The sequence below is a fragment of the Pavona decussata genome, unplaced genomic scaffold (genome assembly GCF_977016875.1).
Source record: "Pavona decussata unplaced genomic scaffold, jaPavDecu1.1 SCAFFOLD_193, whole genome shotgun sequence".
Classification (NCBI taxonomy): domain Eukaryota; kingdom Metazoa; phylum Cnidaria; class Anthozoa; order Scleractinia; family Agariciidae; genus Pavona; species Pavona decussata.
This window is the reverse complement of record NW_028145602.1, coordinates 1-24017: the sequence shown is the minus strand read 5'-3', so window position 1 is coordinate 24017 and position 24017 is coordinate 1. Positions and strand designations below refer to the sequence as shown.

The 24017-nt window shown below is 38.0% G+C and overlaps 4 protein-coding genes across 4 annotated transcripts in view; 2 read left to right on the top strand and 2 right to left on the bottom strand.

Annotated features, from left to right (window-relative positions):
* The window catches only part of LOC146461838 (endoplasmic reticulum transmembrane helix translocase-like), a 32393-nt gene extending 31930 nt beyond the window's left edge, over positions 1 to 463 (bottom strand). Inside the window, exon 1 of the mRNA XM_085086258.1 lies at positions 194 to 463. Within this exon, the coding sequence (XP_084942384.1) occupies positions 194 to 451 (258 nt within the window). The 5' untranslated portion in view covers positions 452 to 463. The remainder of the gene's footprint in view (positions 1 to 193) is intronic.
* Positions 464 to 556: 93 nt separating this feature from the next.
* On the top strand, positions 557 to 7210 carry LOC146461837 (uncharacterized). Its single transcript, XM_085086239.1, has 6 exons — positions 557 to 764; positions 2653 to 3282; positions 3608 to 3696; positions 4775 to 4984; positions 5216 to 5285; positions 6357 to 7210. Exons 1-6 carry the CDS (start codon positions 642 to 644, stop codon positions 6537 to 6539), a joined length of 1305 nt encoding a protein of 434 aa, XP_084942365.1. The 5' UTR covers positions 557 to 641; the 3' UTR covers positions 6540 to 7210.
* Positions 7211 to 9428: 2218 nt separating this feature from the next.
* On the bottom strand, positions 9429 to 16574 carry LOC146461836 (dual specificity protein phosphatase 12-like). The gene is made up of 7 exons (XM_085086240.1): positions 16255 to 16574; positions 14666 to 14779; positions 12970 to 13088; positions 12448 to 12547; positions 11354 to 11543; positions 10739 to 10787; positions 9429 to 10114 (listed from the first exon to the last, which is right to left on the bottom strand). The coding sequence occupies exons 1-7, from the start codon at positions 16560 to 16562 to the stop codon at positions 9999 to 10001; spliced, it is 996 nt and encodes a 331-aa protein (XP_084942366.1). The 5' UTR covers positions 16563 to 16574; the 3' UTR covers positions 9429 to 9998.
* A 49-nt stretch (positions 16575 to 16623) lies between these two features.
* On the top strand, positions 16624 to 19408 carry LOC146461835 (F-box only protein 38-like). Its single transcript, XM_085086252.1, has one exon. The coding sequence runs from the start codon at positions 16675 to 16677 to the stop codon at positions 19057 to 19059; it is 2385 nt and encodes a 794-aa protein (XP_084942378.1). The 5' UTR covers positions 16624 to 16674; the 3' UTR covers positions 19060 to 19408.
* Positions 19409 to 24017: the final 4609 nt, after the last annotated feature.

The following is a 24017-nucleotide window of genomic DNA, read 5'->3' as shown; positions in this document are numbered from 1 at the left end:
AAAAAATTAAAGCAATGAATATCGATGATATGTAAGCTTACGTATAAATATTAAAGCTAATATATAATACGGTGCTCCGTTAAATAAAAGATTTGATGGCAGATCTTTTAACTGCACATACGATTTCGATATCTAGTCTTTGGACAAGAACATCTAATATGCTTTGGATTCAGTCATCAACGGGAGTCCTTACCGTTGAACAAGTGAAGAGGCACCTCACGTGAACAGACCAGTGGCAGAAGAGACATGAAAGAATTTGGAGAAGTCCCACAACTGCTAAAGCTATGAGACCAGCTTCAAAATAATCCGTGACTCCGTAAACGACTGTCCAAAAGTACAGCCAGATCACATAGATTGGTAGGAAAGGTGCTAAATAAAAGTGAAGCAAAACTGGTCTAATCCTATACAATTTTACATACTCTACTTCTTCATTCAATGATTCGGCAGCCATATTGAAATCTCACAAAAAAACTAGCGCATTACGCATGCTTGATACTTGTTGTACCGCTGATTGTTGTCATTACATATTCATGATGTTCTTCTGGTCTCGTCTGTCACATGGTCTGCCTGCCGCCATTTTGTATAAAACTGTGAGGTTTACGCAACATGTCGCACCGAATAAAGCTGCATGAGGAATCAGTATGGCACTGACTTTGTCAAGTCTTTTGAATTCTCCAAAGTTCTTGTGCAAATATGTGAAAATCCATCCACCATCGGCTGTCATTTGCTACGCTCATTCACAGCTTGCAGTTCAACCTCGCAATGTACGTAGCTTGATATTTTGTTTATGTACTTTTATCAAACATTTGTACAATAGAAACTATGCCACTTATACTAGTATATTGCTTAGTAGCTGTTCTAGAATTTCTGTGCAAGGTCAGACAAAAAGCTAACTCAAACTTATTCTGATGATATTAGAGCTTAATTAAAAATATCCTTTCTCCATGCCAGCTATTAAGCTTATATATTCTGTTGATTAATTTATAAATGTGAGTGATGACAGTAAACTTAATTTAAGCTTAAGGCATCTGTGAATAAAAGCAATTTGTCGCATTCATTGTCGGAGTTCGGCCCCAGTTCGACGTCATCAATAACTGGCGTTGACTTGTATACATGTAAATTTTGATAGCTGTAAGTATTGCATTCACTTTATCAGTAAGTCTTATCATTTATTGATAATCTTTGTGACTAGCTGAGCTACAGCTTGCTCAGATCAACGATCTTGAGTTCAAACTTTGATTCTTGTTTGACAGGTCATTTAAACTGTGTATATTTCAATTCACATTTGTTGGATTTCTTGTACAGTCGACTCCCGATAACTCGAACCTTCAAGGGAAATTGAAAAGGTTTGATTTATCAGGAGTCTGAGTTATCGGGGGTAAAATTATATAGAAGATGACCTGAAAGGAAAGGAAACTTGGTTTGAGTTTGCGTGAGGTTCGAGTTATTGAGGGTTCGAGTTATCAGGAGGACAACTGTAATTTAGGTTTAGAAATCATGCTGTTCATTCCTATAACACGAGACCCCCGGTGAGTGGGGGGGGGGGGGGGGGGGATACTCCCATAACTGTTAGCTGGGGGTGTGCTGCTTGGACTCTTAATTAACCCTAACCTATACTAGACCATGTTAACCTTTATTTGGCAACCCTATTCTAGAGTGAACACCGAAAATCCCTACCCTATCCTACACCTATTTCCAGACTTGTTATTTCCTGAAACTCATTCACTGTTACATAAAGTTGTTGTACTGCCTGTCGTACTGATTTTAAAATTTCATTTACCAGGAAATTAAACTTTCTCAGACTAAATTCTTCAAGCAACTGATTAGTTTCGTAGAAAATGATACCCTGTTCTAGACTAAAACTCTGATTTCTATACCCTATTCGAGTCTGAGTAAACTTGCTGTAAACCATACCCTTCACAGAGGCACATACCCATTTAGCTCATCCCCTCCCCTCCTGGGTACAAGACGCTCCAACAATCTTTGTTTGCCTCTTCCTCGAACTAATTAGGGTAAACAAACCTTTTATCTTCAAAGCTTCCAAAGACTGGAACAGCCTTTCGATTGACCTAAAGGAGGCCGCTGTTTTTTAAAGCAAAATTGAAAACTTTTTTGGAAGACTTTGCCTAACTTTAAACCTTGTTTTTATTTTTTACTGGATAATTTGCCTTTTTTGACATTAGGAACATATCTGTTTTTTATTTATTTTGTATTTTTGTTAGGTTATGTATTTAGTTAGGTTAGGAGGGCTCCACTGAAAACCGCCTTGGCGAGTTGGACCCTCTCGTTAAATATTAATGTTATTATTATATTATTACTGATACTTCTCATTTATTAATTACGTGCTATAATTCCATATTTGGTTTCCTGGTTTGTGTAGGGTGTACACATTGTTAGCATGTAATCAGATGGGTACATTATATAAAGTCAATGATCGCTTGCAATCAACTCATTGACAATTAATTTACATCAGAAGACAGCAACAGTCTTCAATGCCAGAAAATGTGAATTGAGGTCTTATTGTGCTTCCATAGAAAGCCCACTGCCCACACTTCTAATGTAAAATACTGTTGGAAAAAATCATCAATTAAATACGGTTGTCAAGTTTGTGTCATTTCCTTGATTTGTTCTCAAAAATCTTTTCTTTTTCAGGTTGAAAGACCAATCATTTTTTTGTGCAGTAAAGAAAAGAAAACAGACCTTAAAAGGGCCCCCAGAAAGGACATTGAGGATGCAACAAAGCAACTGCAAATCCAAACATATCAAGCTGTGAATGCCATGTGGAAAAGAGTAGGAACTCTTGATGTCCGGGAGAAGCTTGTGGATGAGTCATTGTTGAAAAAATGGAATCATGACCCATTGATGGACAATAGGCAGTTGGTTTTAATGGTGTTTGAACAGGACGAGGCCACTGGAAAACCCTCCTTCTCTTGTACACAAAATCTGCCAAGGACTGAGCTTGGAGATAAGGATACTTTGCCCAAGACTCCAGGAAAGGAACTTAAAGTTGAACAAATATATTCACGTTCTGACAGGCGCAGATCCTCGAAAGCAGGTCCACAAGTTTCAAGGTGGTGTGAACCAGCTAAAAACTTGCAACAAGTTTCTTGTACTTCTCACACAAATATCTCATTAAGTGCCTCTATTTCAGAAGCTACAATGTTGTTTGCAGACCATGGCCATCTTAACGAATCTGCTAAGCCAGAGAAGAAAAAAAGTGGTTTCAAAATTGGACCAGATCCTACCCAACTCTCCTCTGTGTTGTTAGAACTCAGGGACGAGGTATTTAGTTTTCATTGTCATCTTAACAACACAAGGGTTCTGTATGCACAAGGTGCTTTTCCAGAAGATATTCATGTACCCCTCCCTACCCCTCAGAAAATTCCAATTTATATTGCTTCACCAAGTAACCTTTGTTTACAAAATAGGACTTTCAAGGACCCCTCCGCCATGTAATTTCCAGTTTCCCTCCTTGGAGCAGGGAGGTGGGGTGGGGGTACAGATATTTTGTAAAACCACACTCTGCATAAAAGACCTCTACCAGAGTCACCTTTATCTCTATGTTGGTTTGGGAATATTCAATTTGTTTGCCGAATTTTATTTTCAGATTCCTGAATATTTTCTGAAGAAGCCAAATTATTCTATCTACCATCAGAATGTAAGATTTGTCAACAATATCACTGGCACGACAACAAAGTAAGTTTTATCTATTTACTGACATTTCTACACTTGTTATTTTTACTTATTATATTATTTAAGTACATTATTTTTATGTGACCTTTGAAATCAAGACTTTGTCGGAGAAGGTTTCTGTCTGTCAAATTTGTCATACATGTACAGGCTTTATTTGTTTAGCTGGTCCATGTACTGAGGAATCAAACCAAAATTTTTGAAAAAGTATGTTGAAAGAAGACGTCAAGAGTATAGCCAGCTATTAAAATGGCCAACTCCACGAAAAATTAATTTAGTCAAAATAATCTTGAAGCTGTAATTTGAAACCAACTCAACAGAACATCAATTTTGAAAACAATTATTTTATATCAGTGCTCAACTGTATATATTGTAGCAGCTGAGCCAATCCGTCCTGAATGGACAGCTTCTCTATCTCAGGGTTATCCTTTGGGTATTCCCCTACTAGATTTACTTCAAGTATCCTTTTCCCAATTAAATAAATTTTTATAGTAATTGATAATAATTCTTATTAATTAATATTTATCCTAATAAAATGTTTAATTAATAATAATAATAATAATAGTAATAATAATAATAATAATAATAATAATAATAATAATAATAATAATAATAATAATAAATTAAGATAATTTAGTAACAACTACTGTATACATGTACAGTAGGTACGGCCAACTATTAGCATAATGGTCATATACAGGACCACAAATAATTTATTTTAGCATCAGTAACAAGACTCTAAAACAAAAGGAGCTGTTTCCAGTAATACAATTTTCCAGGCCTCTGTTGTTCAAAGCGTGAATAACTTTATCCAGTGGATAAATCGCTTTCCGGCAAATAAAATGTATTGGCTGGAGTACATTTTATCTGCTAGATAGCGTTTTATCCATTTGATAGAGTTATCCGCTCTTTAAACAACTGGGGCCAGGACTCCAACTCCTTTTTGGGATTGATAGTGAGGTGTGCAGCTTTCAATAATTACAAAGGTGCACAGTTTGGTCTCTGTCTTGAACCAAACTAAAGAGGACTGTAGTGATTTTCACTGTATTCTAAAAACAACTATCTCTTGCTTTCTTTGTGGCAGTGGCATCTATCAATACAGGGCACAGATCAGCAGCTTTAGGCTCATGATATTGAGCTGCATGACAGAACTGTCAGTGGATGTGCTTAAGATTTCAAAACATCCGAATGAGGGATCAATCAAAGTGCGCTGGAGAATTAAAGGAATTCCACTGATAAGGAAATTTCTCCCATTCCTCGGAAGAAGGGTCAGGGAAGGCGAAGACTGTTACAGGTAAACATCCACTTGACTGTAATATTTCTTTCTGCTTGGCTAAATCAACTTATTATATATTGTGGTAGCTGTGGCTAGGTTAAAAAGAAAGTAACATAAACACAATCTAAAAGCAATCAAACACATTAGGGGCAAAGGAAGATGTTCGCATAATTGTTGGTAGTGTTGCTAGACAAGAAAATGCACAAAATGTGCTGTAGTTAATCTTACTAAAACAATATTTCTGTGTAGATATTTGGATGGTTTTTCAGTGTTTGAAGTTGGTAGTGATGGCCTCATCCACTGTCACAGACTTCATAAGGTGAGTAGAAGTGAATTTCATGTTATTATACATGGTAAGTACTGTTAGTACAGTGTTAGTGTACCAAATGTAGAGAAAGGTTTCCTTTTAATTTGTTTCTCCCCTCCCCCCTCCCCCCTCTCTCACCTTCATGTCCCTTCAAATCTTTATTTTGGCTAGCTGGACACATAATATAAAATTGACCAGACATCGTCATTTAACACAATCAATCTGATAATAGAGCAATAGAGACCATTTCCTTAGGAGGTGTTAACATTGATAAAATAGGGGCCATTGGTTTATTGACCCTATCTAGACCAAGATGGCGGATCCAAGATGGCCACCATTTAGCAATATTGGCGCTATTACCACGTCATATGATGTCATCACTTTCAGTTGCAGACATCAAAGGAGACATCTTTTGATGTACTATCTCTCCTCCATGTCCCATTGTCGTAGCTTTTATAGTTACAAAGTTATAGAAGTTATGGAGGGAGAGGGGCAATTCCCCATCCAAAAGGACCAAAAAGCCTGTTCTAGATAGGGTTCACAAGGTCTACAGGAACTTAGGGTTGTTCTGATGCAACCTGGGGAATGGCATTAAGTTTGGCATTTAGTAAGCACTAAAATAAGTACTGAATAATGAGTGGTAAGTAAATTTGTTTAAAGTTAACACTGGGAGATGTGATCCATTCTACTGAGCCAGAGATAGACTTGTGTCACAAATGGGGATGCACAATCTGCGAGCCAGCGAGGCATGCGAGTCAGACGTGTGAGGCACTCAGATTAGCCTAAAAAACTCTCCAGTTAGCCTAAAAAGCACTCCGGTTAGCCTAAATAGCACTCAGGTTAGCTTAAATAGCTCCCCGGTTAGCTTAACGGTTAGCAGTTTATGTTGGGGGTTGTTCATGCCTCGCATGTTTTGTTCATGCCTCGCACACCTCGCAGGTCTGCCTCGCATGCCTCGCTGGCTCGCATATTGTATACACTCGTCACAAATGCTTGACCACATGAACATTTCAAATTAAAAGGAATTGCTATTGTGGCCAGAAGCATGCCAGGGGTAGTAAAGAAGCTATTGTATTTTTGCAGGTGATGCCATCATCATCGCATGAAAAAGAGAATCCTTTGTGGATGGTGTTTTTATTGCCATTTATTCGACTGCTGGATCCCAAGTCCTGTGAATCTTTCATTGCATTTGAGGGTAGGAGCACTGATGAAGATCATGTTGACTCTCTGGCCAAGTCTGATGCTCTTACCTGCTTAAGTAGCTAACCATCATAGCAGTATCGATAATACAAAACCAGAGAGTTTCCTGAGCTTTTCGTGGAGAAGTAAAATTGAACTGAAAAGCATGCAAATGGAACTGGTGGAAGCAGAAAAGTGCCAATTAAGTTGTGTAGTTTCAACTTGATTGGTTTTGATTTCTTAAACCTGGCTGAGTTGGAGCTGTTAAAAGAATTGTCAGTAGTTCTAACTGGATTTGTTTAATATGCACTGGCAGTGCTAGACCTGTATGAGCAAGCTCACTAGATTTAAAGTCATTGATAAGCAGTGAACTTAGGTGATTTGAGACATCATACATCCTTCTCCATCACAGAGCAAGTGCTGTGTATAATTTTATACAGTCATGTATTGGGATGTAACTTTTAAATAAAGTGCTAAACTACATGAGTAAGGGAATGAAATATGCCTAGTCGAGTAGAAGAGGCAAAAACTTAGGGGGACTTGTACAGAAATTAAGCACAATTTAACAAAGTGAACATCATTTGAGTAAATAATCAGCTCAGGATTGTTTGCAGTTATTGATTGTCTAGATTGTCTATGAAGTAAAAAATTTCCTGTTCTAATATGATAGTTTATTATTTTCTAAATTCTTAACATGTAGGTTCTAGGTGGTAAAACATTCACAACGCGGAATAAATCGAACCGAAAGTCTTAAATTTTGCACCTAAGTATCTTTGTCCTGCATGCTGCCAAAATGATCATATGTGACTTAGGAAATACTTCAGAAGCGAGAAGTAAACAACTCTTTGAGGCATTTGCTATGTCATCAGCATTGTCCTGAGCAAAAACTCGTTCCCAGTCAACGGGACACAATTTAGTAAATTTTGAGGTTCTTTGAAGGGCGAAAAATGTCAGTTTTGGTTGATTTTGTCAAATTTTTTTTGTCATTTCGTAATCAGGACACAACAAGCTTCAAAAAACCGAAAAAAAATTTTTTTTTACTTCATAGGCACTTTAAGAGTAAAGAAACAAAATGTTGACAAATAAAAATTATTAAGGGCTGATGTTGCTGGCGACTTTTTTGGCATATTCAGTAAAGATGGTACTGGCAGTTTGAAAGTACATGTAGGATAAAAAAGAACCTGAGAGCTTTCCATTAGACTGCGTGGCAGGCGCGTGAAAAATATATACGGTGTGGAAAAAGTGAGGAGCGCAAGGGAGGGAGACATAACCTTTGCGTCTCTCTTTCGTGTGCCCTATATTTTTCATGCGCCCGCTACGCAGGCTAGCTTTCCATCAATACAGTAAATTCAACTCAGTGCTTTAACTTGTTAAGGTATTTTTAAAGGAAAAGAATGTTATTATAATAAATTAGGTTGTCATTGTTGAGTTGCAACATTGTCTCAATTCTTATGAGACCAAGGTCTTAATACTGGAACTAACACAAATACAACAGAGTATTTGGTGATATGATGTTGAAACCCAAAGTGACACAAATAAAACTATAACTCTTTAATGCACATGGTATATGAAAGAAATGATGTTATTATAAAATGATGTACCCTAATGATTCAATTTACCGGTAGCTTTCTTTCAATAAGCACCCCTTTTACAATAAATGCCCACTTTGTCAGTTAAGTGCCCTTATAATAAAGGGTACGTCAACTGCATAAGTCTCTGTTTCTGATGAGTACCCCTGCAAGATGGTGACTGCCCTTAAGCCTACTGCACACTTGAGGATAGAGCTGTGCAAACTGCCTTGTGAGGCCATGCCAGGCAATCAGTTCAGCTGTTTCCTCAAGTGTGCGGTTGAATTTTTGTGAGAATTTCACCTCGAGGCAAAACCTCAAATACTGAACACGCCAGATATTTCCCTCGCGGCCTTGCGAGGTGAAAACCTCACAAAAACTCAACTGCACACATGATGAAACAGCTGAGCTAATCACCTTGCGAGGCAGTTTGCTTGGCTCTTTCCTCAAATGTGTGGCAGGCTTTAGCTAATGACTGAAGACGACTACTTGAAATCGTATAACTTTCTAATTGTTTTAGTTTTTCTTATTGTTTACTATGAGATGGTTACTGTCAAAATTAGACTTTCTTAAAGCCCTTTCCAATATTATTTTCCCTCTTTATGTTATGTTGGTTCCCTAGTTGGAAACTTCTTGTGACGTTCGTTGCTCACTGGATTTGCTCACTTTTGTGACTTTGTCGCTCAAAGAAGTCGACTTATGGCAAGTCTATGTCAAAGTAAAATACGTGCCCCACTGCTTTATGCCCTGTCTCTATTAGCACACTCCCTTGCAGCCCCCAAAATGTGAAAGGTATCCCAGTCAATAAAATGAAATCTTTGTAGTCACCACTTCTTGCATATTATCCATCAAGAAGGGTATTGTATCAGGGGGAATATTGTTCAAGCACTTTAAGAAATGTTTTCTCCAGTGGATTGCAAGGAACAAAACACAGCAGTGATCTGAGATTGCAGCACAGTTTAATTTAACTATTTTAATGTTTTTTGTCTGCTATTACATTAAGATGTAAAGACAACCCTTCATCTAGTTATAATCACACAGTGCAATTGTAGCAAATGTCATAACGCAGACAGTATTTCAAGCCAGCACAAAGATGTGTACAAACAATTCAATCCATGTTATATTGTTCAACTTGTCTCAACTTCAAAAGTGAAGTCTAAAGCAAATATTTAACAGACTACAGTGTGTCTGTGTTGGTGTCAATCAGTCAACCTGGTCATAGCCATTCTCTTATGGCATCATCAGCATCACACAGCTTGACTCAATACCAAACCACTGGATGAGGCTATCTTATACCTGCCAACTCACACGCATTATGCGTGGGTCTCACGCCTGTGGACTAAAAACATCGATCTCATGCATCAAGGCCAATTTCTCACGCCTGACTCACAAATCCGGACGAGTTGTTCTAAAAAAACTTTATTTCATTTCAGATTTCTTATGTATTATTTCTCTCCTCTTTATAAAAATCGCAAAAGCTTTCAAATGTCTACAATCCGTTCGAATCGTAAGTGTTCGAAGGTCATTGGAATATCTTCGGACATTTTTGGCAACGTTCGGAAGTCTTCGGACATCGTCGGAAATCTTTGGAAGTGGTTCGGATGTTTTTTGGAAATCCAGGTCATGATGAGACAAAAATCTCATGCATTTAACCCGGAAAAAGTTGGCAGGTACTATCTACGAAGAAGAACAAGGATGGAAGAGAGTGGGCGAAATTGATGTGAAGCACAACCATGGGTAATGTAGTTCCTAAGATTGTGTGAACTGGAATATTCTAGTATGCAGACTCGAATGTCAAATTTGACCATGAGATCACCAGGCCTTAATTTTGAAACCATCTTAATAATGTCATCCATTTTGATGTACTGGAGATGCCAAGAATCCAGCACACTGTCTTTGTTCTCATCTCCTCACATTTTGTTGTCAGACAATTCTCTTACATACAATTCTGACCACCATAGCTCCTTGTTTTGCAGCATCAGCTTGGTTCAGACTGGTAACTGATTGGTGAAGATGCATTCCATGTTTCATCAACCCTGTTCTTGTGAATTTGGAATGCAGGGGTCACCCATTTGCCACAGCTGCACTGCATTCCTGAACAAATAAACAATAATTAAAAGACGTACATAATTAAGTGGTAGGGTTTAGCCAAAAATTGACCTTATTTTCTGTTATAATCTGAGTGGCTGACTACATTTTTCTGTCATTTTTCAATCTCAATAAGAACATACATGTACACACATCCTCTTTGCACTTGGTATGTACATGTATGTTGCAAAAATGTGATTTACACAAATGAGCAAATTTCCATTGTCCAAATGCCACACATTGACATTCAAATCCTAGTATTATGCAGGACATTTGTCCCACGAACTTAGTTTAATGACCTTAGCTCACACAAGTCTCCTGTACTGTCAGTGGTAGAGCATCTGAACTACATGCAGTTATATTGGAAGGTCTTAGGTTCGACTCCTGATTGGAGCATTCGGATTTCCTTTTTCTGAGTATGCCTGTGTCACTTTGAATACATGTCATTTACATCATGTACTTGTACCAGCTGCTATTTTTTCAAACTATGCAAACTATTCTCAGCTGAAAACAGTACATGTAGCAACAAATGTCCTGAAAATATAATATTTCTGTTTTTAATTAAGTAGTGTTCATGGAATTTAAGATAGCCTGTAGTTTATTATAATTAACATGAATGAAAATTCAAACCTGCCCAGTTGAATGAGCCCAGTCTTCCATTACACTTGGGACAAGGAAGCTTGAAGACAGAGAAACAGAATAAACCTACGCGCAAAAAACACACTAAAGAAAATAATATTTTCATGAAAAATTTACATATTCAACATTTTACAAGATTTCTTTTCATTGCTACAGTAAAGGCAGACCTGAGAGCACAACTGTCTTGTAAAAATGAAATTTAGGCCAATTTTTTGTTTTGTTCAAACTAAATTATACCCTGCGAGCAGGGTCTCCTTCCTCTTCCCAACTTATCTAGGAAGATCGAAGGAGACTCTGCTCGCAGGGTAACTAAATTATTGCCTGAATTTTCAGCATTCAATTTAATTAATAATATTTATTTTTATTATTTTTTGGCATTTAATTTAATCAAAGAACATTGCTCTCTTTGTTTTTTGCTCTTTTCACCCTTTTCTAAAAAAGACTAAAAAAAACCCAGCAAAAACAAAAACAAAACAAAAAAACAGTGATGTTCTCTGACTTAATTGAAGGATGCATGAAAAAATTCAAGCATTTTTGAACAAAATGACAAATCAGCCTAATTTTCAACATAAGATGGTTTAATGTTCTCAGCTCTTTATATATTACCTTCCCATCAACTGTTCCTTCAAGTATAGGAAGCATCCAGCTGACAGGTTCAATAAACAAAGATGTACATTGGGTGTTAACGTTGTCACTGTTGTTTACTGTATGGGAATTCTGTTTATGCCACTTGAATGACATCTGACCACTCCCAGGCTCATGTGCAATGAGTGAGGCTCCGTTAAACAGGGCCAATCTATGAGAGTCAGACCTTGGTGATTACCCATTGATGCTGTTTTTCCTCAGTTTGCACAGAAACATTCATAAGGGTAATGATGAATTCAGCAGACATCAAGACTTAGTAAATAAAACTTTAAATATTTTCTTTTAAGAACCAATTTCTAAAAACACTACAATAATATTAACAATGCACTTGCCTAATTCCACTTTTTAGATTCTCTTCAATATTTCTAGGAGACTTTCACATAAACAGGAAGGGGGAATTTCAACATTTTGCCTGGCCACTTCCATTCATACAACAACACCCTGCTGTACATATGTACATGTCAGAAATTAGCTCTTGTATTAATTAAAATAAATGCCATGGAAGGGGAAATTTAATTTGAAAATGAAGAAAATTAACAAAAGGATAGAGTAAATTTCCAAATGAAGTCATTTAGCAAGCATGGGGGCAGAAGAAAGAAAATTTGATGATTCGAAAACCATTTTATCCCAAATACTGGTACACTGAAATGAATATTGACTGGAGAGACAATATAACAATATTTATTGTTGTCATAATTTAGCAAATATTATGTATCCAAGGTGGAAATAATTTAGAACTGCAATGGCTACAAAGGCAACCAGGGGCAGCTAGTAGGGTGGAGGGGATTTTCTTACACCCGACTAGCTACCCCTGGGTCTCTGAGGATGCAAAGGCAACTGCTACTGAGGTTTTGTATTGTCCCTTGCACTACAAACTTGTGAAAAACCTCAACAATCAAATAATTCTTAATTGAAAGCTGAGCAGAGATGAAGAGAATATCCAAGCAATGGAAGTATTAAGGTGCCAAAGGTTTGTGACTTGCAAACAAACATAACTCAGGAAAACTATAGCTAAGTGATGAACACTTACAACACGTGGTGGATTAACTTGTTACCTGCATTTTCTGCATTTATAGTTCTTGTGACTTGAGCAACTAGCCTCTTTGAGTTCTTCAATCAATAAAGAAAGCTGATCTTTGGTGGCATACTGCTGGCCTGCATAACATAACGAATACAATGTCACCATTACTTATACTTTAAATACAGTCAACTCCCTTTATTGCGGACACCCTTGGGACCACAAGTTAGTGTCCTTAATAGTGAGAGTCCATAACAGCGGGAATTTAGTCAAACGACTGTAATTTTTTTTTGCCAGGGATTCAGCTGCTGTTTGTATTATCGGGGTGTCCACAATAGCAAGGTATCTGCAAGGCGAGAGTTGACTGTATTCTAAAATATTGTTTCTTAACAATAGTCTACTGTTATTGCAACAATAGGTTATTGTAAAAAAACAACACTAAAAGGACTAACTCAGGAGGGCTTCTTAATACTGGGATCAAAGACTGAGGTACGTTTCTTCAAGGTCCCATAAAAATACATGTACATATCTTATAAAAAATCTCAGAAGATTAACCTACTCTGTATCTGACTGGCCAATAGTTGGAGCCTGTACTGTTTATAAACAGGATTGGTTTTGTCAACTGTATTATCCATGGCTTCATACAGCTGAAGTTGCTCAATAAAGCCACAATTGGGTCTGAGTAAAAAGGAAATGACATTAATCATTGATGTTAGTATAACATGTACAGAAATATTTCACAAGATATTCTAACTGCAGTACATACTTCTGACAAAATAGACAAATCTAATGTATAATGAGAGTGGTATAAGGCACATTTTTACCCAGAATCAACCCAATTTTTTGGTAGAAATTTATTGTAAAATGGTTTGCTGTACATCCATAAGCTTGGCACGTTTCAAAGTTGTGAACCAGATATTAAACCTGTCACAAGAGACAGTCACAAGTTCCCAATAGTCACAAATTACTGTATCAAAAACATGGCTAATTCACATTTACCTATTGATTGGGCCAATTAAGCCCCATTTACACGACAGAAAATTTGGGGCACAGCTTGGATGAAAGTGGTATGGATAATTTGCTACCAAAGAAAATTAGTACTGATTACTCATAATATTATTTATACCTCCTTTTTTCTACCGTGCTTTGACATAATAGGAAATTAAGGTTTGGTACGGGTAAAAGGCTCAACATCTCAGCCAGCGTACTCGATTCTTGCCTAGTGTACATGCTGCTTCCTCTGTCAAAACATGGCGAATGAAAAGTTCTTAGAATTTTTTCTTATAAGAAGACCGCATATGCTTCAGCAGGAAATTTCGAAATTGACCTTTCTCTTTGTGTGTCAGATCAGTGGAGAAAGAAGAAGTCTTAGCCTTTCTCTGTAGCAGGACAGCCAAAAGTATTAAAACATGAAGAAACTTCTTTGTAATGTTTTAATACAGCTTTAAATATTATTGGTTAAAATTTATTGCTTATAACATGTTTATGCCCATGAATAGCAAGAAGAACTGGGCATATGGAGGAACAACTGAAACAACTGAACAAACAAGAAACGCAAACAAATGACCAAGCGGAAGCCCGTGCAAACAAACAACCAAGCGAGCAAACGGATAGCTGAATGACCAAGTTAATGATCAAACAGTCCACTGAGCGCTCACAGGCAAAAACGAATGAACGAAAAAATATCATTGCTTTAATGTTAAGTAAATAAATTATGATGATCTTATGTAATAAAGTATTTTTAGTTTTTTGCACTTGCTCTACCAAAGGCACAAGGGCTCATCAGAGAAAAGTTAGTTCGGCAATTGGCTTATCGTTTACACTGCAGTTTATCCAAGCTGGGCTAGATTTTCAGGATCGCGTACCAATTTTATCCGTGCTTGGACTACCTCTTGACATGGTCCGAGCACAGGTGGAATTTTGGTCCGACACAGATGGGGCAAAGTCATTTACACAATCAAGTCTATCTGTGCCGAACCAATTTTTTTCGTACGCGTACTTTTTCATCCAAGCCGTGCCAAAAACTTTCTGCCGTGTCAATGGGGCTTTAGTGAGCAGGTCAAAATTGGAGCAATTGTGGCAGTGCTACAGATTTTTTTTAATCAAACCGATTTTCACCACACACAACATCAACAGAAAAAGAAAATAGCAAACAGATTGTAACATGTAAATTAGTGCGTGTAATTGAACCAACGATATGTAAGCGGGCTGATAAAGATAGCCTTTGACTGACATGGAAAGGGAAATATCCTTACTTTGCTTTGGGATATACATTTTTTAAGAAAACCAAGGACTCATCAAGAGATATCTGGTTTGTCTTCATGAGGTGTGCTAATATGACAGCTGAGCTTCGGGAGACACCTGCCAGGCTGTAGATAAAAAAAAAAAAAGTTAAAAACAAACAACAGTAAGATATTTTGTAACAAGGTGATAGGAATGGGAAGGTATCAACGGAGGGAGGGGAGAGGGTAGCCAGGGTTTCTTCTCTTCACACCCCAGGGATGTAAAGAGTAGTGAGCATGGGAATGAGGTTGGCTGGTAGCTAGAAATGTATAACAGTGCACTGGTAGAGAGCTGTAACTAATGTATTACACAGAGTAAAGAAAACCAATTCCCCAACTTTGTTACCATGAAATCTGGAAATGATGACAAAATGTCCAGTGTAAGTTCTCATGGAAAGTGTACAGCGATCATGGAACCTATAGTTTTCAGTCAAGCAAAGCACTTAAATTTGGTACTTATTCTCGGTTTAAACGTGACGTCACCAAATTCTAAAATTCAAAACTGGGAGGCCTACAAAATTTGTACCTTCATTCAAGGAAAGATTACCTAAAAATATGTCTGTTCACAATTTGTTAGCTCGATGTCGTGCTTCCTTTTGAAAAAAGAACAGTTTCAATTTCCGAGTTTCCATCATGCGTGACATAAGGAGGACGGCCGTGACAGAGCTTTTCCGTATCTTAAAAATGACTCTTTGGGTGATTTTCAGCATTCTAAACAATTTACGTTTGAGGAGAAATATTAATCTAAACATTCGAAAATTCACAAGGGCGAACAAACCTCTTTTCTGGCAATTAAGTGAACTCCAGATGTTTTTTCATATTTCCGGCCGCCATGCTAAGCTCTATAAATTTATGTGGAACATTTTATCAAATAACTCGAGTACGGAATGCCGCACAGACCTGACACTTGGACAGATGCCTTATTTATTTATCCTCTATACCATGTCAATTTCTTGACTTCATTCATGGAATGGTTTTGATTTTTTTTTTCAATGGCGTGACAGTGAAAACCGAGAATACTAACAACTACAATGATACCTAGAAATGGTTTCCCATCATGCTAATAGCACTAGTGCTGGTATATTGTTTAAAATGAAGCATATTGTCAGTTTACCACACAGTGGTGTCCAGCTTACATGCATGGTGACAACAACAACCGTTTATATACACCAAAAAAGAAAGAAATTTTAATAAAGAAAAAGGAAATGAAATAAAAAGTTAATGATTTAAAAGGACACATTTGCTTTACCAGCATGTTAAAAATCTGGGTTTTTCCTATTTTTCTTATCCCAGCAAGCAATTTGTTCCTATCTCTTATGGATCAAGGGAAAAAGCTGTTTGCACATTTATATTTTTCTGGTTCATCCAGGAACAAGGAACAAGTGGAGAGGCTCTAAACAACTTGGCAACCGGGCATTCCACTTTCCTTTGCGGATTCCATAATTCCACTATTCCGGCGCTCCACAATTCCAGAATTTCAATTTTCCTGGATTTAGGTTCCTTCGAGGGAGGGAGTTTCTTGATCAGATTCCAAAAACATTTTCGTGAACAGTATGACTTACCAATGCACCAACACATTTTCCTTGCTCTCTAACCCACGCGTGATAAATTCAGAACACTCGTCGAAAAAACTCAAGAGATCTGCCTCAGGCTCGTCCAAGCATTGAACGTGTTTTGTGAGAATTCCGCCGCCATCTTCTCTTCCAAGAGGTTCAAAGTCTACAGTTAGGATCCTTAACTTGTCCTCTGGCAACTTGGAGTTAGCTAAATTAATTGCATCGCCCCTCGAACCAATGTAAAGCCTTTCTTTGATGAGAGACATATCACCCGTGTACGTCCGCCATGATTCTCCGCAACCTTCGGAGTGCATCGATGGGTTGTCGTAAATCTTCGGGGGGGTAAAAAACATAATCCGATCAACGACGACAAGGAAACTGTGCGTCGGTCGTACGTTATGCCAATCATGTGAAGTTGATGCATATATGGCATTCTCACATGAAGTATACACTCTGCGTCCTTCATACGTGGGGGTGAACGGCATAGAGGAAGTACATGTAGATGTATTTTCAGTTCAAAAGAGTAATATCGAAATGGATCAAGAGACGGGAGAGCTTAATGTGGATCATTTGCTGGATAAAGGCGTTTCAAAGAAGTCGTTGCGATCGGGCAATGTGTTAGAAAGCCGTAAAAACCTTATGCTTTGTACTGCCTCATTTGAGCACTTGTCTCTGGAAATCTTGGTCAAGATAATGTCTTCTTTGGCACTTAGGGATATTTTGTTGCTTGAGACAACGTCCAAGAAGTTATCAAATGCGGCTACAATTCACCTGAGAACAAGAAAAGCTGTCGACTTTACGGAAGGCAAGTGGTATGGTGAAATGTCTTCGCTCGTAACAGATGGAATTTTTTCACGTTTGCTCAAACGATGCCCAGAGGTTAAAACTGTGCTCGGAATACACCCAAGATCGATAGCTAAACGCCAGCAAAGACATGCAGATACCTTAAGTGTGGATGGCATCACCGCTGCGTTAACTTTCTGCGCCAAGCTAAAATCAATCGGCACATCCAACATTCAAATATTGGACGCCATGTTGGCAATCAATCCAAATTTGGAAATTGTCGGGGGTTTTCGGAACCGAGGGGGAGACTTTCCAATTTTACCAAAGAACCATTTGTCGATTCCGAGAGGTGTCAGGTTATCTCAGTTAATTCTGACCGGTGTAACCGTGCCATCATTACCCACAATAGGGACATTGAGTTTTCTTCAGTTGCGCTGGGTCAAATTCACAGATTCCGATCCATTCAAAGATTTTTCCTGTCCCATGTTAGAGCATTTTATCATGAAGAACTGCATGGGTGATATTGAGACGGGATCATTTAGTCCAATCACGTGCTTTCCTCTTTTCAGTGCATTAGGAAGAGCAGCACACTTGGAGCGTCTTGAACTGGTCCGCGTGCCATTTCCTGGGGGTATATTTCGTCATGTAGTGGAAGACAACTGGCGACTGGGTAGCTTCCGATATCTTACTAGAGTGTCTCTTGCATCTTGTTACGATGCTCTGGAAGTTGATCTGGGGTACTTAGTACTTGTGTCAGCCTTCAGATTGGAAGAGTTGATCATTCAGCCATCACTTACCAAGGATGCCGTGTTCTCTGCATTACTGATGGCCCATGCCGAATATCCAAGATTTGAATGCCTTCATCTGGGGTATGTGGATGAGTTTCCTGAGAAAGGGCGCTACACAGAAGAGGAGCTAATTGAATATGGCTTGTCAATAGAAAGAGAACAGTCACCCGCTCTTTCTGATAGAGGAATGAAATTAGCGTTACAAGTCTTCCCTCGGGTACGCTACTTAGCAGTCTGCAATTGCCCTAACCTGAGAAATGCATCTCTCTGGTGCACTCCAAATTTAACTTGCATGGCATTGCGTGATTTGACTCTGTCCAAGTGTAAGAATTTGTCCGTGGAGCATGTTTCTCAATTTATTTGCCAGCTGCCAACCATTGAATACCTTCATATTGAACATATGTTCAAGAAACTCGATGAAGCTGAAGAAGAGAATGTGGATAAAGAAACGAAACTTGTTGTCTCTTCACAAATGGTAAAAAGTGTTTCCTTGCACAAATGTGGAATCATCAAATTGTCAGTTGTTAATTGTCCAAGCCTCTGCACCCTTTCCTGTTCATCATGCAGGAACCTGTCTCAAGTCGAGTTTCAGAATTGCTTGTTGAATCGAGTGAGTTTCTCATGGTGTCCTGCATTGAGTATGAAGAGTGTTGTGGATAAAGTTTGCAATCTACCGGCAAATGCCAGTCGTATTGTCTCACTGCGTCCCACAGAATCGTTTGACCCAGTTGAACTCGAGCGGCAGTTATTCTCATCAACACTTGATTATCATCTGTGCATAGTGCATGATCACAGAAACTCTGTTGGCATAGTGACCAAGCTTTCTATTTATAGCTGGGTTGATACTGTCACTGCTATCAACAGTGAACTTATTGATAACTTTGGATTCCAACAAGCTGACTTCACATCAGAGAGGTCTGATCACTTTCCCTGGGGCAGAGACATTTATCGCATCCATAGAGACCTTTCCAGTGGGCCTGTTGAGATCATCATGGATGTTCCGTGGTTTCAGAAGCTTTCTACTTCCAAGGAGAGTTCATGTCTGCTGCAATACTTTGGTTCCTCAAAGACGGAACAGCTTCCAAGGTTAAAGAATAATCTTCCCATGAGCCTGTGTCTTAACGTCTTGAAAGAAGAGATTTCTGAGAGTTTTTCAGCAGAGAAAAGACTTCACAGACATATTTTGGTTCTTTATTTGAACACTGTTGATGTGAGACATGTTTATGAGCAGGGTGTCTAGGTGTTAATGTAGTAGAGAAAATTGTAGCATAATGCAGAGTCATTTACCATTTTTATTTGATTAACCACCCTGGGTGCTTATTTAAGTTTGGGCCCATGAGGGCGGGAAATTATTTCAGGGTAGGTGCTTATTATTTCCCCAACATTTTCAGCAATCAAGGACATTTTTAGAGAACAAAAAAAAAAAGAAAAACAAGTATTTCGCTTCAACAAGACAAAACAAAGTGCAGAATCAAACATAAACGATATGAAAGTTCATTGACTACTGTGTCTAAAACCAATTTTGGAACACTACTGATGCTCCTTTTACTTCACACTGGGCTAGTTCAGAAAAGTTTTTTGTTGGGAGGGGGTGGGCGCTTATTCGAGGGTGGACACTTATTTACTTTTTGGGCTTTCAGGGTGGGCGCTTATTTACTTTTTGGGCTTTCAGGGTGGACACTTATTTACTTTTTGGGCTTTCAGGGTGGGCGCTTATTCGAGGTGGCCGCTTATTTGAAGGTGGGCAGTTAATCAAATAATTATGGTAGATGTATGAAGTAGTACCCAGTTCATCATCCTTAGAAACCCAGGCTCAATTCTTTTATTCGAATTTTTGATTCATTATAACCTTTAATGCATCCTCATACTTTTGTCATCTTCCGTGCACTGGAACTTGTCCAAGAATTTTTGTAGACAAGGTTTGTACAGTGCAATCTTGGATGAGGCGTGTGTCTTAAACACCATTTTTTTTTAGGTCCAAACGGTGCACTTCAACCATCAGAAAAATTCAAACTCCATTTCCTCTCTAAATAATCATAGTGTCAAAGAGGAAAGGAGATGTACCTCATAACCAATTCTGTAAAATGTCAACAATCATGCCTTTTTCCCTGTTCACAAGCAACTGATGTCAACTTTTGACAACTATGCAACATTAGTTTGGAATGTTATGTAAATTGCCAAAGACTCAACTCAAAGCTCCCCTTATAAGTTCAAAAGTAATTTTGCCATTTCCTTCACTTTATCAGCATTCACATGTATTGAAAGAGTAGCTTAGTAGTTCTGGTGATAATTGTGCCTGTTTATTATTAATAATTATCACTTGACCTGTTGTTCTGATGTGATCCTTACAATCCTACCTCCACCTTGAAACTTGTTAAAAAGTGGAGGCTTTCTAACCGTAGATCAATAAACAGATCGAAAATTAAGTGGACATTTTATAGTGTTTCATGAGTAATGAATCATTGTGAGTGTGGTTGTCTTGTGGCTCTTGATGGAACCATTTTACTTGTTTAGATCTGTTTAAAGACGTTATGCAAAAATAGCTGACATTTTATTATTCTTTAGTCTGCATTTAAGTTAGCCCTACTAGCCTCCTTCATGGTAAAATATTCTTTTGATTTTTAAACTCAAGAACGAGGTTAGTTGGGCTAATTTGAATGCAAACAAAAGAATATTAGACGTTAATTGTCAGCCATTTTTGTATAGGGTCTTTTACTACTTCACAGAAGAGGAGCACTACTCATGACTACTCATGTTTGGGGCCTGTACCCAGAGGGGGGGGGGGGGGACCCCCGTAGCATTTGATACTTTTATTAATTATAATGGCTGTCCTTCGTTGCCGAAGATGACTGTCTTGTGTTTGAGTTGAGGCCTGTCTCAAACAGGCTCTCATGTGGGCGGTCAGACCTGCGTGGGATCTGCGGTAACGCTGACAATTACTGCATTGAAAAATGCCTAGAGTGGCTGCCGAGTGTGATCGGTCATGTAAACGCTGATATTCTTGCTGGCGCTGCTCTTCTACGGCTGACGTGGCCTTCCTCAACAGTCCACGCCATTTGAATTTCTGGAGTGCCTCTTCCTTCCAGGTATCATGCAGGATGCCTGTTCTCGTCATCTTTATGTACTTACTGAACAGAGCACTGTGTTTAACCGTCGTTATCACTTCAAATTATCTTGAACTCAAAGGTCACTTCTTCAGTTTTCATGAGTTCATTTGCTTTTGCCTAATTTCTTTCTTTTGAATTCAGATCTCTCGTTCTGTCTGACACAAAAAGCTAAAATGGTCGAAAAACAGACAACGTGGAGGTGCTTACAAATTTAAAATTAGAGCTGTTCCATCAGATGTATGATGACGGAAGTTATGACTTTGATAGGGTGCGGCTTGGACGTCGTACATCACAACCAAATGTGACCTTCATATATATTTTCTAAATTTATTGTGCGAGATAACTTACATCTGAAACAGTGTAAAAATTGTGTTCTTGGCCACAAATTGGCTTTAGGCACCCCCAAATTTTGACACCGTAAAAATATCGCATCGGAAAGTGATATATCGGAGTTAATGTTTGACTACGATTTCACTAGATATCTTTCCACTGATTACATTTGCTAAAAATAGATGAATACATTTAAATAGCACAAACTTTCAACAAATGAACTCGGTTATAAAGCAGCTTGCTTTAAAAACACGAAGGAACAAGAACAAACAAAGCATGCAACTCTCTGTTGAATACTACTTTAGTGTTCTTATGAGCAATCAAACGCTATATTTCTTTACTTTTGCCACAAATATAGAACATCAGTGAGAGTGAAGTCATTGATAAACTCAACAATTGCTGACTCTAAACAACGTTTCATATCAAAATTGCCACTGAACGAACGAACGAACGAACGAACGAACTAACTAACTAACTAACTAACTAACTAACTAACTAACTAACTAACTAACTAACTAACTAACTAACTAACTAACTAACTAATAAAACATTGTTTAAAAGCGAAAGGCACTGTTGAAAAGATTTCTCATGCAGCGTTTTGGTCAAAACTGATCAATAATTTGACAAGGTACCCCGCTTCCTGTAACACCATATTGCTCTTAGCTTCAAGCTTTAGGAAAATATTAAGTGATTTCTTCTGGGAAGAACAAACTATAATCAGTTTTATCAGCGATTTCTCCAAAATACACAGTCCTGAAGAACTTTACATAATTGGCCAAATTTTTTACGTTGCATTCTATTTCCATCTTAACCATCCGCAGCCACAGATAATTCATTCTAGTTTTTGTATAGTAGCAGGTAATTCGTAAAAGAACTAAACCATATTATGCTAACACTGCCATTAATACAAAAAAGGTTTCTTGGCAGCTATTACATGAAAAGTGAAATTACAAATAGGTGACACTCCCCCTTTAAGGATTGTTTAACATTGCTGGTGGATATTTAAGTTCCATAACTGAACTAAATGCTCTATGACAAAACGTTTGTTGATCATTATATAGTACATGTAGCTCCAAAAATCGCAGTATGGTAGTTCTTTGATATCCGTAATCATGTCAAAGTTGCCTGCTGCTGTAAGGTTGTATATAGCTCGAGTTTAAACAACAACCACGGACTAAAATTGAACTTCAGTTCACCATTTGTACAAGTGGTATCAGTCATCAAAATGTATGCACACGGATCTCTACTAATAATGAGGTAAGAGGTATCAGCTGGGCAGAGGGTCTTATGGAGCTAGGTTTAAGTGTTGTTAAAAAAACTAAAAAGGAGAAACACAAGGCCAGCAAAGGATATTTCAGTTATTTATTTCATAAAGAGTTAAATAAAATACACATGAAGATATAACTCCAGTTATACGCACCATTACAATGATTACATAGCTTGGTAACATAACGCACGATCAATTATTTTCTTTACACTTGAAGTTAGTGACAATTTTGCTTTATAATAGCCTAAACTGTCTCTGACTCAATAGTTTTATGTACTCTATACTTGAGCTATCAACGACATTGTTTTATTTGAGTCGACTAAACTAATTTTTCAATCTGCAGTCGACTCCCGATAACTCGAACCCTCGCTAACTCGAACCTCCCGCTAACTCGAACCAATTTTCCTTTCCTTTCAGGTCATTTTCTATATAATTTTACCCTCGATAACTCGAACTCCCGATAACTCGAACCTTTTTCAATTTCCCTTGAAGGTTCGAGTTATCGGGAGTCGACTGTGCCTTGAAAATCAATTTAAAATCAGCCATTTCTAGCGAAAGCAAAACTGTGGAAACTGTGTAATAAATGTTATAAATTTTCGACATTTCTTGGACAGGATTCCCGATAACTATTTTTCCACATTCAATATAACCTTTATCATCTGAATCAGTATACTGTGTGCTAGGATGCCCCAAAGGTAATTTAAGAAGCCCAAGATCCCATAGAAAAACGACAAAGGATCGTGCTAAAGAGACTAGTGAAGGGGGGAAACATTATCTCCCTATGCCAGAGGTAAGTTAACAAAAAACGGGAGAACATTAAGCGAAAACGGGAGGCCAGAAAAGATCGCCGAAAACGGGAGGGTTGAAATTTCTGTGTTTAATATAGGTTTGACTGTAATTACGAATAAAACATAAGGCAGAAAACATTGCCCCTAAACCTCCTCCCAGTCCGTCCTAAAGAGAAAATACCAAGAAGTGGCAAAATTGAAATATTCTAGGTAACTCTGTACTTAACTTTTACGTGGATTTCAAATCAAAATAAAATTTTGCAAGGAAAACTAAACGAGTAGAAACATTCAAAATCTTAACAAATCTCAACTGGAGATAGATGTTCCGCTGGCAACGAACATTTGCAGCTCTCAGGTAGGGCATACGAAGTCACAACAGATTGGACTCCAAGAACTTCTATGCACATTTTTGCAGTTCCAGTACAATTTGACTGGCGCCTGATTATTACATGTAACATATGCATAAAGGACCCGGTTCTGGAATCCTGTGCATGTTAAATCCCAATTTGTATCTGGATTAGCGCAACCATGTCTCTTAACGAATTCGAACGTATCTCTTCCAACCGCTCGAAGGCAAGACTTAAAATTGGTTATAATCTTGTCTCGCTTCTGACGTCTCTTTCGGATAACTGCAAAACAGATGATAGACAGATGAGTTTTTGGCCCAAAAATATCTCTCTTGGAAGAGTTTTCCTTTAGGGTCGGC